General features: G+C 44.8%; 2 protein-coding genes across 8 annotated transcripts in view; both read left to right on the top strand.

Moving 5' to 3' along the window:
• LOC147446028 (uncharacterized) overlaps positions 1–8,128 on the top strand; it is a 57,093-nt gene extending 48,965 nt beyond the window's left edge. For all 7 annotated transcript variants that reach the window (XM_086525353.1, XM_086525352.1, XM_086525350.1 and 4 more), the window contains 3 exons: positions 6,860–7,080; positions 7,145–7,662; positions 7,791–8,128. In XM_086525353.1, the coding sequence (XP_086381479.1) occupies positions 6,860–7,080; positions 7,145–7,662; positions 7,791–7,954 (903 nt within the window). In that variant the 3' untranslated portion in view covers positions 7,955–8,128. The remainder of the gene's footprint in view (positions 1–6,859; positions 7,081–7,144; positions 7,663–7,790) is intronic.
• LOC147446029 (uncharacterized) lies at positions 3,166–4,422 on the top strand. Its single transcript, XM_086525356.1, has one exon. It carries the CDS (start codon positions 3,592–3,594, stop codon positions 4,420–4,422), a length of 831 nt encoding a protein of 276 aa, XP_086381482.1. The 5' UTR covers positions 3,166–3,591.
• Positions 8,129–15,390: the final 7,262 nt, after the last annotated feature.

The following is a 15,390-nucleotide window of genomic DNA, read 5'->3' as shown; positions in this document are numbered from 1 at the left end:
GCTAAAGGTTTAGCGCCTGACCCAGAGAAGATTGTGGCAATCTTAAAGTTACCACCTTTCATCAACCCAAAAGGGGTACAGAGCTTTGTAGGCCACACAGGGTATCATCGCAGGTTTATACGCATGTATGCACAGGTGGCTCAACCCCTGACCCGCCTAACCAGTGCTGTTGTTCCCTTTCAATGGTCAAAGGCAGAGGCTGAAGCTTTTGCATACCTTAAAAAACGCCTCACTGAAGCGCCTATCTTAGTAGCTCCCTTTCATGTGCATACAGATGCCAGTCAACTGGCTGTGGGTGCGGTGCTGACTCAACCTAGTAAGGAGTATAACCTGGATCATCCTGTTCACTATGCAAGTCGCCTACTCACCAAGGTAGAGTGCAACTATAGCACCACAGAAAGGGAAGGTTTAGCTATTGTGTATGCTCTGCAAAAATTTCGGCACTACTTATTAGGGGTCCACTTCACAGTTATTACTGATCACCATGCCCTGCGATATCTGCTCAACAAGCCGCAGGTTGCAGGTAGAGTATGGCGATGGCTACTCTTATTTCAAGAGTTCGATTTCGAAGTGGTACTCAGGCCCGGCAAACATCATGTCCTTGCCGACCACCTTTCTCGCGTTCACACTGGTGAAGAAGCAACATGGGTTGCTGACGACTTTCCTGATAGTAGTCTCTTTAAGGTGGATACCACTCCGGAATGGTACGGTGATGTTTTGCATCTGCTTTCTACTGGCCTCTACCCAGAGAATGCTTCTCCCCTGCAGAAGAGACGCCTGTTGCTGAAGTCTAGGCCTTTCACTCTTATTGGGGGCCAACTATACAAATCAGGGCAGGATGGTGTTCTGAGGCGGTGTGTCTCCCCTCATGAAGTTGAGTATATTTTAGAGGATGCCCATAGTGGTCCCACTGGTGGCCATTACCCTGGCCATATTACTGCACAGAAGATTCTCCAGTGTGGCTTATGGTGGCCCTATATTTTCCGCGATGCAATTGCCTATGTAAAGATATGTGATGTATGTCAGCGTTGTGGCCCTAAACCAAGCAAACAATCAAACCGTCCTCTGCAGGTCTCTATGGCATGGCAACCCTTTGAGAGATGGGGCATAGATTTTGTAGGCCCAATTACTCCCTCTGTCCAACCCGGCAATCGGAAGTATCTCTTGGTGGCTACCGACTACGCAACAAAGTGGGCAGAGGTACTTGCAACAACGGATTGCACTGGCACTACGGTAGCCAAGTGTCTCTACGAAAATATTTTGTGCAGGTTTGGATGTCCCTTGGAAATCACCAGTGACAGGGGTAGTCACTTTGTGAATGAAACAATTTCTACCTTGCTGGCCAACTACAAGATTTTTCACAGAAAATCTTGTTTCTATTACCCTAGAGCAAATGGGCAGGCAGAGAGCACTAATAAGGTTCTGATAGCACTCCTGCGGAAAGCATGTCATCTTCATCCCTCGACTTGGGCTCAAGCTATCCACGGTACACTTTGGGCATATCGAACTTCTTTCAAAGCCACAACCAATCACACCCCATTTCAATTGGCTTTCGGTTTGGAAGCGATAGCACCTTTTGAATTCAACTCAGGATCCCCGCGAGTGGGGAGTCTTCGTGCCAATGGAAATTTGGGGTCGGCATCTGTCTCTCGTCTTTTCCTTTTGGAGGAAAGCCGAGGTTTGGCTTCACTGGCTCTAGAAGCAGAGCAACTTCGTCGTAAAGCCTGGCATGATCGCCATCTCAGGAAGCCGCAAATAACGCAAGGAGCACTGGTGCTACTTTATTAGGCCAAGTTTTTGAAAAAAGCAAAGAAGTTGGTCCCAGCATGGCAAAGACCATATAAGGTGATGTAGATTCTACCCCACGGCGTTGTACAATTAGCCACTCTCGAAGGAGTTTCTCTGCCTTTAGTCAATGGATCTCGGATCAAATGCTATCATGCTTAAGAAGCCGCTCAAGGGTCTAACCGCGCGACAATCAAGTGTTGAGCTTCGCCGACTCTTGAACCTTTGAATAGCTTCGGAATCACTATCTTCCCCATCTTGCTGTTCCGTTTTATCTTCTCTCTCTTAGACCCTCTCCTTAGGCAGCTCTCCTTCTGCAGACTCTGTTAAGCTCATAGGTTTGATTCTGGACTTGATCAACTCTATCCTTCACTCTCTCTGTCTTCAATCTTTGTCTTTCTTGGACATAACCTAATCTCCTCAATCTGTCTAAGTTCTTTTCTCAGATTTTGCTCTCAAGTTAAACTCAGTTCTTGGAGATGCATAAAGCAATAAATGCTTTGAGTGGGGTATTTATGTAGGGTGATACTCCGCGTTTTATCTGGCATTGCTGATTCTTTCTGGTAACTCGGTTTTATCAATGCTTGCTATTCTTTTGGTCTAGATAAATCTTTAAGGTCTCTGGGATATTTTCCGATGCGTTAGAGCTACCTGTTTTTTCTACCCTCAGCTTGTCTCTCCTCTCAACCCCCTCCCCTAGCCCTAAACCTACCCATTACCTTCCTCTCCCTAGACCCTAGCCTCGCCCTAACCCTTCCCTTTCCCTCGCCCTCGCCTAGCTTTCCCATCCCCTCGCCCCTAACCCTAGCTTTCCCCTCCCCCAAACCAACTTACCTATCCCTCGCCCTAGCCCCCTCACCCTCTCTCCTTGGCCCTAGCCCTTTCCCCCTCACCCTCTCTCCCTCGCCCTAGCCCTTTCCCCCTCGCCCTCGCCCCCCCTCACCCTCTCGCCCTCGCCCTCGCCCTCTCCTATCCCCTCGCCCCTCGCCCTTTCCCCCTCACCCTCTCGCCCTCGCCTAAACCCTCGCCCTCGCCCTCGCCCTCGCCCTAGCCCATCCCCTCGCCCTCGCCCTCGCCCTCGCCCTCGCCCTCGCCCCTCGCCCTCTCCCCCTCGCCCTCGCCCTCGCCATCCCCTCCCCTCGCCCTCCCCTTTCCCTCGCCCTCGCCCTTCCATCCCCTCGCCCTCGCCCTCTTCCCTCGCCCTCCTTCCCATCCCTCGCCCTGGCCCTCCCCTCGCCCTGCCCCTCCCCTGGCCCCCCCCTCGCCCTCGCCCCTCGCCCCCCATCCTCCCATCGCTCTCGCTCCTGGACCTTGCCCTGTTCCTCGCCCCTAGCCCCTCGCCCTGGCCCTAGCCCACTCTCGGCCTTGGTCTCGCCTGGCTTGCGCAAAAGCAAAAACCTAAAAAGCAGCTTTTAAAAAACTGAAAGGCTACTTTCTCTTCAATTTAAAAGTAATTCAGTCTCCACTTCTTCATATCAGAAGCGCCAAGAGTCTTCACAGTTCCCAGCGCCAAGTGCCTCCGGTGCCTCGGAAGCTCCTGAGCACTGCTATACTCAAATTTCTCACTGGAAGTCCCCGCACAGTTTAGGAAGATGGTTCGTACTCGAAATAGGGAAAAGCATCTGCAATCAGAGGAAGAGTCCTCTGCATCTGGGGTTAGCTCTGACAGTAAATCAGACTATACTCCTAGTTCAGAGCAGATTTCAGAGGAATCTTCAGAGGAAGATACAGTCAGTCACTGCTGACAGAGTCACCACTCTCTAGGTGCCTCGCCCTTCTGGTGCCCTCTCCAAGGTACCTTTAATAATGATATATCATCTACAGGCTCCGAATCCAGCACTCAAGGAGGTGTTCTCTCAACAACAACCGATACACTTGGGTCTTCAAAATTTGGCTCAGACCGATTTGTCTGCCAATATCTCTACTGCCAAGCTATGTTCCCTCTTGCTAACTTTTTCAAAGCTGAATGATATGGCACTTACAGCGGAGGATATTGGACAGGCTATGGGAATATTGACTGTGCTGGCACCTCTGCCCGCAACAAAAACCTTCTCGAATCTCTCACCAGAAGAAACTGCAAATGCTTGTCAAGAACTTTTGCTGGACTCACCTCCAGACTATCACAGGAGTCAACAACTGTATTCAATGTTACAGTATTATTTTTTACTGCGAGCACCTGAAAGAACAGGGGTTCCATCTTCTCCAGGTTCTCCAGCAATATGCGATGCTCTTTTTTGTCTCTACCACTGCCTGCCATACCCATTTCACAATTTGTTGTTTAAAGCGCTACACGACAGGGCAAAGCGTTTTCGGACTCAGCGTAAAGGCAAAGCGGAAAGGTTCAATTGCTATGCAGCGCCTATTATGTATTGGGTAGTACAGATTATGCAGCAAAAGACAGATGCAAAAGCAGTTCTCACCATTCAAGATGATCCAAAAGAGCAAGAACGTTCCAAAATGGCCAAAGGGAAAGGCATCTTGCGCAAGAGGGCAAAGGTACAAAAGATTCATCTGAGCAGCTGGCAACACTACCTTTCTCAGAATCACAGGTCAAAATCTCGGACGTCCATACTACAACACCAGAAGTGCGTATGTCTACTTCGATGGCCACCTCCACTTTCACACCACCTCTTGTGAGTAGTGTTGCAGTCACTAAAACACAACCTCCAGTTGTGTCGCCAGCACCACGTACTACTCTTACTACTGGGGCACTGAAGGATACTGCAGGGGCATCTAGCTCTGGGGCGCCTACATCTGACAAGCATGACATATATGATACTTTTGCGCCTCAGGCCGACAGACTTTTAGAGGCAGACAGAAGAGCCATTTCGACGATTATCAATGCAGCCCTCTCATTGCAAGGTACCAACGGTATACATCGCGCTTGCTATGACGGGATGACAAGGGAAGTGCAAACGCATCTTCAACGAGCGATGGATAGGGACAACTTCATTGCTACAGCTCAAGATCGCATACGAATCTTAACTCAACAGGTAGTGAACCTCAAACATATTGTCCACACTCAGCAAAAACAGTTAAAAGAGGCAAATGATATGACGGCAGCAGTTCAGGACCTCTCTCTGGTGGTACATACACTATGTACTTCTTGTGCAAAATACCAAGCTGTAGCCATTTCACAGGCAGTTCCAGCTACAGCTACAACTACAACCCAGGTTTCTCAGCAAGTTCCTGCTATGGCAGCATAGGTACCGACACAGACGGACGTTTCCAAAGCACACTCAGGGGATTCTCAAACAGTAGAGAAAGCAAATCCTACCAATATGGTGTCTAAACCAACATGATCGGTCTCATCACAATTTCAAGGTCCCTCTAGGGCCTCCCCCTCCCCGTCCCCATCCTTTCCTCAGCACTTCTACGCCTGTCGAGATTCCAACAACCTGTTCCACCTTCGCAGCCTGCGTAGTCTTTTCCTGGGTTTCCACCAGCTCCACCTACTCACCCTCAACCGTCTCACATGACGCAGCCTGCTGCTCATGGGGTGGCTACTCCATACCCGATGTACCCTCCTCATGGCTACTACCCCTCACCATACACTTGGCCTCCATCTCCTTACCCACCTTACTATCAGCCTCCTCCTCCTCCATCATCCGACCACCAACAGTATATCGCCGATATTTCAGTTCCGCTCTCCGAGATGGGTAGCGGTCTTGTGGCGGGCAATCTGTAGCCTGCTACAGTGTCACTTTCACTTTCACACGACAGTAGTTTACAGTTGGGCTTTAGTCAGTTGGTCTTTGGTTGGTCGGTTCACACTTGGGCAGAGACACGTGGCAGGGTGGTCTAGTGGACATCATGGCCAGGTCACCACCGCCACCTAGTGGGGATAGACTTAGATGATGTTCTTTATGAGCCGTTGGTGGCTCTTGATGATTGTACATATGAGTAGTCGTTTTGGGCCAGTGGCATTATCTTGGTAAGTAGTCGTCTAGAGTGGGTCTTTACACAGAGCACGTCTGCACCATCCCGGCACATCTGAGCCTCAACACCCCCATTGTACCTGAGAGCCTTGGGCTGGAGCTGAGTGTGCTGCCACGCCAGAGTCTGTATCAGTCCTTGAGATAGTCGAGTCATATGTTCTGGTCTGCTGTTGTGTCTTTGCGAGCTCTGTTGACGTATATTGTTTCCTTTCTGTTCATCTGTTTGAGGGAGATCTAGTCTGTTTGAGTGAGATTGTCACGCACATTGCACTGAGGACCACCCACTGTAGAGAGCACGACATGTTATCCGCGCTACAATTACCAGAAAACAGTGTGGAGGGAGGGGGGTTGGGAATAAGCAGCAGTGAGGGCTTGTTTGAAAGGCCACACACATGGCATTCAAAATTCACCGCAGCGGCAACCATAGCTCACCTGGCAACAGTATTTCTCCAGACTCCCGCTGCATCAAATCCTTGAAAGTAGGACTCCGCATGAAGCTAACCACTGCAGCTCACTTCAACGTAATGGTAGAGACAAGGATTTCTATGGTGGGAGCTAATCACGTGTGTGAAGAGGCATAGGTGGTAAAATCCCGAGTTTTTGGATCTATTGCTGAGCCAATGTGCTTTCACTTAACATGTATTTTGGGCATCAAAAGGTGTACATATTTTTAATCTGTATCAAAAGCTTTTGTATATTCACTTGAGCAATATCCTCAATTGCTTGCCTCAGCAGTTTAGCTATATCGTTTGGCCACAAATTATTTTGATCATGATATGCCACGTTACACTTTACAAAACCTTCTCTAGATATGCCATAAATATATGCTCCATGGCTGTATAGCCTGCACAATTTTGGTGAATTGGTTTCATACAGAATACCATATTTGTTTAGGACTGAAAAACCAATATTTCAAGGGGCTATGATGGATTGTTGAGGTTATCGCAGTGCTCTACGTTTTGGCCACTTGTGCTTTTGAAAACAAGATGCAGTTACAGCTTTCCATGTCCCATATTGTATGATTTCATACACACTGTAGAACCACATACACAGGCGCACACACCACTTCTTAAAAGGCTCAAGCAGAATATCTGATGTCCTGATAAATTTCTGATTTTACTTCTGTTTGTTTATAGAATGAAGCTTTGTGCATACTTTCTCACATAGTCGCACTACTACAATCCCAAAACAGGCTACTACGACGAGGGTTTCTTCGAATCATGAGGAATAAACGGTTATCTGCAAAAAGAGGGATCAAAATCCTCTCGATTTCTCGAGCCTGTTTTTTATATAGGAGGTGTATTCAGGAATTGGCATCTGCTGCTCGAAATTACATTGAGAACAGCAAAGAGAGAAGGTAAGATACTTTTTATAATAATTGTCAAAATTATCCACCATTGCTTTATCTTATAAACAAACAGGTGCCATATTTGTACAGCGCATGTTTCTTACAATGATGAAAAGGTGGAACGAGTGGCACGTCCGGCAGAGCAGGTCTTGGCCTCCACCTGCGATGTCACTGCCGGAGAACAGAAATTTCTTCATCCAAACGAAGACAAAAATGACCTAGCTTTATTGGCAGATCCTACAATGCAGACTGCAGAAAAAGAGGAGTCTGCTTTCTTTAAGGCAGTATCAGCTCTTCCAGATTCTCACAATGGATTGAAAGCACTGTCAGATAAGCTTCCCAGAACAAGGGAAGCGAAGAGTGTTTTGGGAAGTTATAGAGGCAGGCCACCGAGAAAGACACGATTGCCACCGCGAAGACCTCTATATTTAAGTCATCCATTCGCATTAGAAAGGCGTGTGTCAGACACAAAGCTGATCAGAGAAGAGCTTATTTGGACAGAAGATTTGCTCTCTAGCTTTGACAAGCTCAAAGCGGAGCTTCACCAAAGAGAAGCAGAGTTGGCTGCACTACATGAAAGGCATAATTCAGGTGATTTTGGTGTGTATTTTTGAAGGAGTGTACCTGTGCGCTATGTCTTTTGCCAGTGTTCTTAATGTCCATCGTCTCCCTTTTGCTGTTGTCACATTAAACTATCTAACAGCTTATAGCTCTGCCAGGTGACAAGCTACACGCTGACAAATTTCGGTTCCTCCAAGAAAAAATCATGATTTTGCACGAAAGGCAATCAATTTTATTGCCCATGGTTCAAGGTCTTGCAAGCAGGGCAGAAGCACTTCAGAGAAGCTTTTGCAAGGGAACCCAGATTCTTCATCTTGACTGACTGTTCGTCATGCCGAAGGCCATTGAGCTAATATCCTGTTATAAGTGTAACTAACATTTAGCATGCACCCAATCAACATAAAATATCCATGATCCATTTTTTCTGATAATGTTTCAGTGGGGTATGTTGCTTGGGGTGCTAGTCTTTAACAACCTTCAATTATATTTTCCTTCATTGAGAATTTCCTTGTGTCTAGCATCATCTTAATGTCAATGTCAATGTGAAGGTCTTTTCTTTTGCTAGTAAACTTTGAAGTTTGGCAGTAGGGTTTCACTTTCAAATGCAGGTCTCTTGCAAACAAAATTCAAATCCATTATTTGGGATTTTGGGTCTCTTACAAACAAAATGCAAATCCAGTTATGCCTAGGGTTTCGTGCCATGTTTGCTCAGATATGGACTTTCAGTTCAGTGTAGACAACAGAAAACTGGATGGTGCGTAGGGCTTACTACCTCTTCACATTGGAACTGTTTTGATGTGTGAAAGGAAGAGCCAAATTTTGCAACATATTAGAAGTCTTGAATACTTCTCCACTGATGACGGCGAGACCCTGAGGAGGCTACAGGGCATGGGTTGTTTCACTCATAGTTTTATGGCTTTTGATGTCGCGGCAGAGTGAGGGAGAGCATAGCTCAAAGCTATTTCCCCAATTCTATGCACATTGTGTACATATTGAAGTGAGAACCTGTAGCACCAGTATGGGGTACCATCTCTTCCACATGCAGGTATTGAAGCGCTTCTCTCTCACACAGAGGATAGGAATGATTCCTCAAGTCCCTTTTGAGGGGAGGAGAAAAGAAGGTTTTAATGTCGTAGGAACAATCCCTGAAGACTTGAAAGATATGTCCAATGAGCCTTGAACTGAGGACCTATTATTCAAGTGGCAATCAATTTAACACGCTTGATAAAAAGCTTATTCCATTTTCCTCCTCTCTCTCAAAGACATGTGAGAGCCCGGAGAGAGGATTACCTAGAGTACAGGGATATGTGGGAGTCCGCACATAGGAAATATACGTGCCACCACACTTCAAGAGGTTCAGGGGGAGCAACAACTCTATATCGACGGAAGCTACAGGGCACTAAGGAGAGTTCCAACAGGGAGAACTCCCAGCAAACAATGCCAAAGGACGTTCCTTCAGTGGCAAATGGCTCTTCCAAATCACAGTAAGACCTTGTATCCACCATAGATCAAATTTATTCAAAGACTAGCATATTACAATGGTCAGCCAGCCAAGACAAGAGAAGCATAAATGCTGCGGGCAGAAATGGCAACATAAGGACTGTTCCATAAAGTTATTGTCCGACATACGGCATCCATATGCTAGTGGCAGATTGGGCAGGAAAACAGCCAGCATGCCTCAAGCGCGCAATTCCCATTCAGTTGTTGTCCCTCCTGCCGTGGAAGATGATCCATAACGGCTTTCCAAGACCATGAAATCAAGCATATGACCGATCATCTTGGCAAGCACAATCTTCCAAAGGGAGGTCTAGCAGTGACCAAAGGCGGAGGTGGTAACATATTGAGATAGTGAAGTAATCATAAGCTGAAACTGTTGCGCAAGAGTAGGTAATAACATGGCCTTCCTCACAAGAGCGTCGTGGTGAAGATCCAAAATATTCAGCCCCCAAAACACTACGAAGTGCAAAGTTTCTCCATCAATAACAAACGGAGCTCTTTCTTTCAAAAATCATTGCTCCACAAATGAGATAGAATATCAAACATGAGCGATGTGAGATGAGAATGAGGCCAATCCGACAACGGCAAGTAGAATGGAACATATGCCATCATGATGCTCTAGACAATACGAGTCCAAACATATAATGGTTATGTAGACAATTTTCAATACTGTAATTTGACATTCAAGCGTTGCATAACCCAATCCAGTTGCTGAGTAGTAGTCACTTTCTAGCACCCCACATGTCTGTTGACAATCACATGCTGATTAAGAATATCTCCGGGCCACAAAAGATGATGTCAGTCACTTGGATTGAGAGGCAAGAGTTTAGAATTTCGGAAATTAACCTTAAGGCATGAAGCAAGCCCAAACGTATCTAATGCATGCATAATCTCTCACAAAGTCATTCTGATTATTGCAAGGCATGAAGAACGAGTCATCAGCATAAGCCTTCCCAATACAGTCATTTTCAGAGAGGAATTGCAACCCGTGAAGACAACCAAGCGAAGTCAAGTGATCCAAATGTAACAACAAAGGGTGAATGGCAATGACATACAATAAGGCATTGAGGGGGCAACCTTGTTTGACAGAGCATCCAAGTGGCCAAGGTTTAGTTAGCTCACCATCAAGAAGACCAGCAGAGGTACTATGAGCATACAAGAAATATACAACATTGGCTAGCTTGAGACCAAATCCAAGGGCCCACAACGTGTCAGCAATGAACCATTGTATTGTGTCAAAGGCCTTTTCAATGTCTACCTTTATCACGAGCACATCTTGCTGGGTATATTTGACATGTTCCATTCAAATGAAGACATTAGCGAAATTATCCATGATTTGGTGACGAGGGATGAAGGCTTATTGAGCTGGATGGATACCCGCCAAGAAGAGGCTCTTTGATGTGATGAACAATCATCTTAGCTAATATTTGTACATGACCGGCATAAGAGTGATCAACCGCCAATGAGAGAACTGCTCTCAGAGCGTTTGTTTAGGTAATAATTTCAACAAGCCTTCTTTCCAAGATAAAGGAAATTCTTACTTTGCCTACGCAACATTCGTCATGTAGAGTAAAGGCTCTTTTAAGGGCTCCCAAAAAGAGATAAAAAATTCCACAGTGAGGCCATCCCAACTAGGGGAACGCAATCGACCGAGAACAAGTAACATTAATGCAATTCATTCTTAGTAAAATCCACCTCCATTGCTTGTGCATCTTGAAGCCAGAGAATTGCACACACCATAGATAACAAAAGTTGTCTCGCGCATGAAGAGTTTTAACAAAAGCCGGAGGCAAAACAACAAATACATTCCCAAAGTGTGAAGCCATGGCATTAGCAAGCTCATGTTTTGAGGCTACCCAAGAGCCAGATCGGAGCATAACCCTCTTGATGGTGTGAGGGGCCATTGACTGGTCAAGTAAAGCAAACGCATTGTTAAAATCACCACAAAGCAAAGCATTGAAGAGCCATGAATATGAAGACATCACACACCACAAAGCAGTGTGTTGCCTTGAGACTGTATGCACATAAACACCACCGAATTGTGGCCATTGATAATACATTGAGCCACCATCCAATGGCTTGTTGGATCATTATATGCAAGAACTGAGTGCAGCTCATGCCTAACCATCATCAAGACACTGAAAAACCCATTAAACCAGCATGTGCTATCCAGTAGTCCACAAAATACGAGCATTGTCGAGCAAATTCATGTTGATTGTGCTCTTGCAAAATAACAATGTTTGCCTAACATGCATGTACATAATGGCATGTTAATCTCCACTTATGAGGGTTACATAACCCACACACATTGTATGAAATGCATTTAACACCACTATGTATTCACGTGATATGTACAAAAAACAAAGGAAGGAGGAGACTAGGTTGACATGCCCATAGGCACATCGGCATCAACAGACCATGGCTCGACAACAACATCTTGCATGCCCGCATCAAAATAAGTAAAGCCAATAGGAGATGAAGAAGCGCCATGAATCACTACATCTCTGTAAGAATGTACCACTTTGTTCCATGCATCAACAAGCATGCAACTATCATTACAAGGAAGAGGTTTTTGCATCGCAATTCTCATAGTAGGAGGTACATAATTATGAGAAGAAATCTGTGAGCATATTTTAACTGTCTGAGATCCTTCCCCCGAACCTGTTTTCATGTGTAGTTGCAAGCTTTCCCTTCCTCGGAGTGTTTGGGGAACTAGCATATTTGACTTCAACTTTATCCAGAGGTGGGATATTATGCATGGAAGAGGTCCCAATGGAGGTTGATCTAAGGTTAAAGGAGGAGACAACAAGTTGTGGAACAACTGAAGGAGGAGGTTGCAAATTAGGTTTAGGACATTCAGATTGCATGCGTTCAACATTTTCACAACGAAAACCCGAATTCACAAATTTTCCACAATTTGAGCTTGAAGGGGCATTTTTCCAATGAGAGGGTCCCTGAGTTAACAGTAATACCTTCAAGGGTGGGAATATCTGTGGCTAAAAGCGCACAAAACCGATTTGTATTGGCATCAAGTTTGGGAGGACATATCACTATCGAAGCAGGCATAAGAAGAAAGTTTCGTCAAGTGCATGGAAAGTCAACTATTTCCACCCAATCTGGATACTTGTGGAGCGAATGAAGCTTTGGTAGTCTTTGGTAAGAGCCCAAGGGAATACATGTGTCATTTGAGTGTCAAAAAACAAAGGCGTCGGTGTCTACCAACAATAACAAGACTTTGTAGAATCCTCTGGTGCCGAAGTAGACACCTCTGACTGGTTGGTCTTTAAGAAGAAAATCTACCCACTGGCCAACATCTTGCGCAATAGGCATCTTGCCCAGAAAGAACAAAATAACAACGTTGAGATCATATTATGCGACCGGGTTGATGAGAGCTTGAATTGGAATAAGTACTTCAGTGGTGGGTTCCTGACCCTCCCGGGCATTCCACACATCCTCAAAATCTTCCAATTTGTTTTGTGCGTTTGTAAGAGTTTGTTAGGAAATAGCTAAGTAGATAGGAAATAGGAAGTAGCTAAGTAGATATTAGAGTAATGGAGAGAGATAATTTTCACACACGAGAGATTATAGAGTAGAGTAGAGAGTAGAGAGAGAGAGAGAGAGAGAGAGCATGATATACGTGGTTCACCCAATGTGGCCTATGTCCACGGGAAAGCAACCAATCAATGGATTTAGTACTTCAAACTAGAAGTAGGTTACATACGGATTATACCCTTAATGGAACTCCCGCCTTGCTTCACTCTCACCACCTCACATGAATCCTGCTTTATCAACTTCACAATGCAAAATGTGTGTAGAAAAAGACTCCTTTTATAGGCCAAAAGAGTTGCCCTCTCTCATGAGAGGCAACTGTGTATAGCCACCCTTGTGTAGACAAGTCCAAGTTGGACTCCAATGCGCCTATGTGTGTGGCCGCCCTTGAGAAGACGAGTTTGCCTAGAAATCGGTCACCGGCCATTGACTTCCGTCCACCAGCCAACCGGCCAACAGTTTTTTGACCACTTTTTGGCCTCCATCCGACCATAATGTTTCGGCAAAAAAGGAATATTTTGGTGTACACAGTCTCGAGAAAAGCTCGAGACTAGGCATGAATTTTTGATTTTTTCAGCAAGTGATTTTTCTTATGCACGATGGCTTCTCCTCATAATGGGGGCCTTACAAATGTGTGTTTTAAAGTCTAAAAGTTACAAGGTGTGAATCAGGCTCTATACTCAACAATCTGTCACTTGAAGACTGATCTCCACACCAAACCTGTGTTTACTTTCCATCCTAGTTTCTTATCCTTGAATGCCAATTGAAGATGAACAAAAGCTCAACTTCTCCTTGTTGACTACCTTTGTAAACATGTCTACAAGATTTTCACTTGTGTGTACCTTTCTTAGCTTTAGTTATCCCCCGTCCAAAAGAGTACGTATGAAGTGATATCTCACCTAAATGTGCTTTGTCCTTGAGTGAAAGGCTGAATTCTTTGCAAGATGAATGACGCTTTTACTCTCACTGTACAAGACACAATTTTCTTGCTTGTATCCAAGCTCCTCCAAGAATCTGTCAAGCCACAGAATTGCTTTGCTTACCTCCATCATTGCTACATATTCTGCTTTCGTGGTAGAAAGTGAGACCACTTTCTGCAGCTTTGAAGCCCAACTTACTGATGTGCCTCCAATCATGAAGACGTAGCCAGGAGTGCTCCTTCAATTGTCTTTGTCACCTGCCATATCTGCATCGGCATACCCTTGCAAGAAAATGTCAGTGCCTCCAAAATACAAAGCATTCGTGATTGTCTCTTTAGATACCTAAGTATCCACTTCACAGCTTGCCAATGCCTTTTGGATTACCCGTGAACCTACTCATAACTCTCAGTGCATGTGCAATATCTGGCCTTGTACAGACCATAGCATACATTAGAGAACCTACTGTTGCAACATATGAAACTTTAGACATATAGACTATCTCCTCTTTTGTCTTTGGACACATATCCTTGGTTAGTTTAAAGCGACTAGCCAAAGGTGTAGAAACCGATTTTGCATCTTGCATTGAAAACCTTTCTAGTACCAAGAAAATGTAATCCTCTTGAGATAGCTTTACTGTTTTTTTCGTTCTGTCTCTTGATATCTTCATACCAAGTATCCGCTTTGCATCACCTAAATCTTTCATTAAAAAATATTTAGACAACTCCTCTTTTAGGTCTTTGATATTTTGCATGTTAGCACTTGCAATCAGCATGTCATCAACGTACAACATTAGAACGATGAACTTTCCATCTCTCAAATTCTTTGTGTAGACGCAATGATCTGAGTTTCACCTTCTAAATCCATGGTCCCGATCGAACTTTAAGTCCACTGTCTTGATGCTTGCTTTAAGCCATACAAGCTCTTCTTTAATCTGCAAACCATTTTCTCCTTACCCTTTACTTCATACCCCTTTGGTTGAAGCATGTAAATTTCCTCCTCCAAATCACCATGAGGGAACATCGTATTTACATCTATTTGCTCAAGATTTAAGTCATGAGTAGCCATAAGGCTTAAGACAAGCTTAATTGAGTTCATTTTTACAACAAGAGAAAATATTTCATTGAAGTCAATACCTTTCTTTTGAGAAAACCCTTTTACCACAAGCCTGGACTTGTACCTTTTCTTCCTACCTTCTTCTTCCTTCAGCTTGTACACCCATTTGTTCTGCAGTGCCTGCTTACCTTTAGGCAACTCAACCAACTCCCATGTTTGGTTACAATGTAATGAGTCCATCTCCACGTGGATGCTCTTCATCCATTCTTCTTTGGATTCGTGTTGTATAGCTTCTTTGTATGATTTCAGCTCTCCAAAATTTGAGATCAAGAGATGGTTGAAGGAAGAAACAAACCTTTATGGAGGTCTACTTGCTCTCGTAAATATTTGGGGCACAGGTTGAGGCTCCTCATTTGGTTGACGTTGTTGCATGTTGTCACTGCTTGCACTCTTTGAGTATTCACCGTCCTCACGCTCCATGTACTCATCACCCGTTTCTTTTGTTTGTTTTCTTTCTAAGTAATCTTTGTACATATTTTGCTCGTTGAAAATTATGTCCCTACTTCTAAAGATTTTACCATCTTTAGGACTCCATAGACGATACCCAAAGTCAGCTTCTCCATAGCCAATAAAGAAACACTTTTTGGACTTTGCATCTAGCTTTGACCTCGGGCTTCTATCTATATGCATAAAAGCCTCACATCCAAACACTTTGAGAAATGCATAATTCACCGATTTA

Source organism: Adiantum capillus-veneris, chromosome 12 (assembly GCF_014529385.1).
Source record: "Adiantum capillus-veneris isolate H3 chromosome 12, ASM1452938v2, whole genome shotgun sequence".
NCBI classification, from domain to species: Eukaryota; Viridiplantae; Streptophyta; class Polypodiopsida; order Polypodiales; family Pteridaceae; genus Adiantum; species Adiantum capillus-veneris.
This window is presented reverse-complemented; position numbering and strand designations above follow the sequence as displayed.

Bases quoted from the DNA above. Each gene is read 5' to 3' on its own strand.
- LOC147446029 (XM_086525356.1), top strand. From the start codon at position 3,592: ATGATATATCATCTACAGGCTCCGAATCCAGCACTCAAGGAGGTGTTC.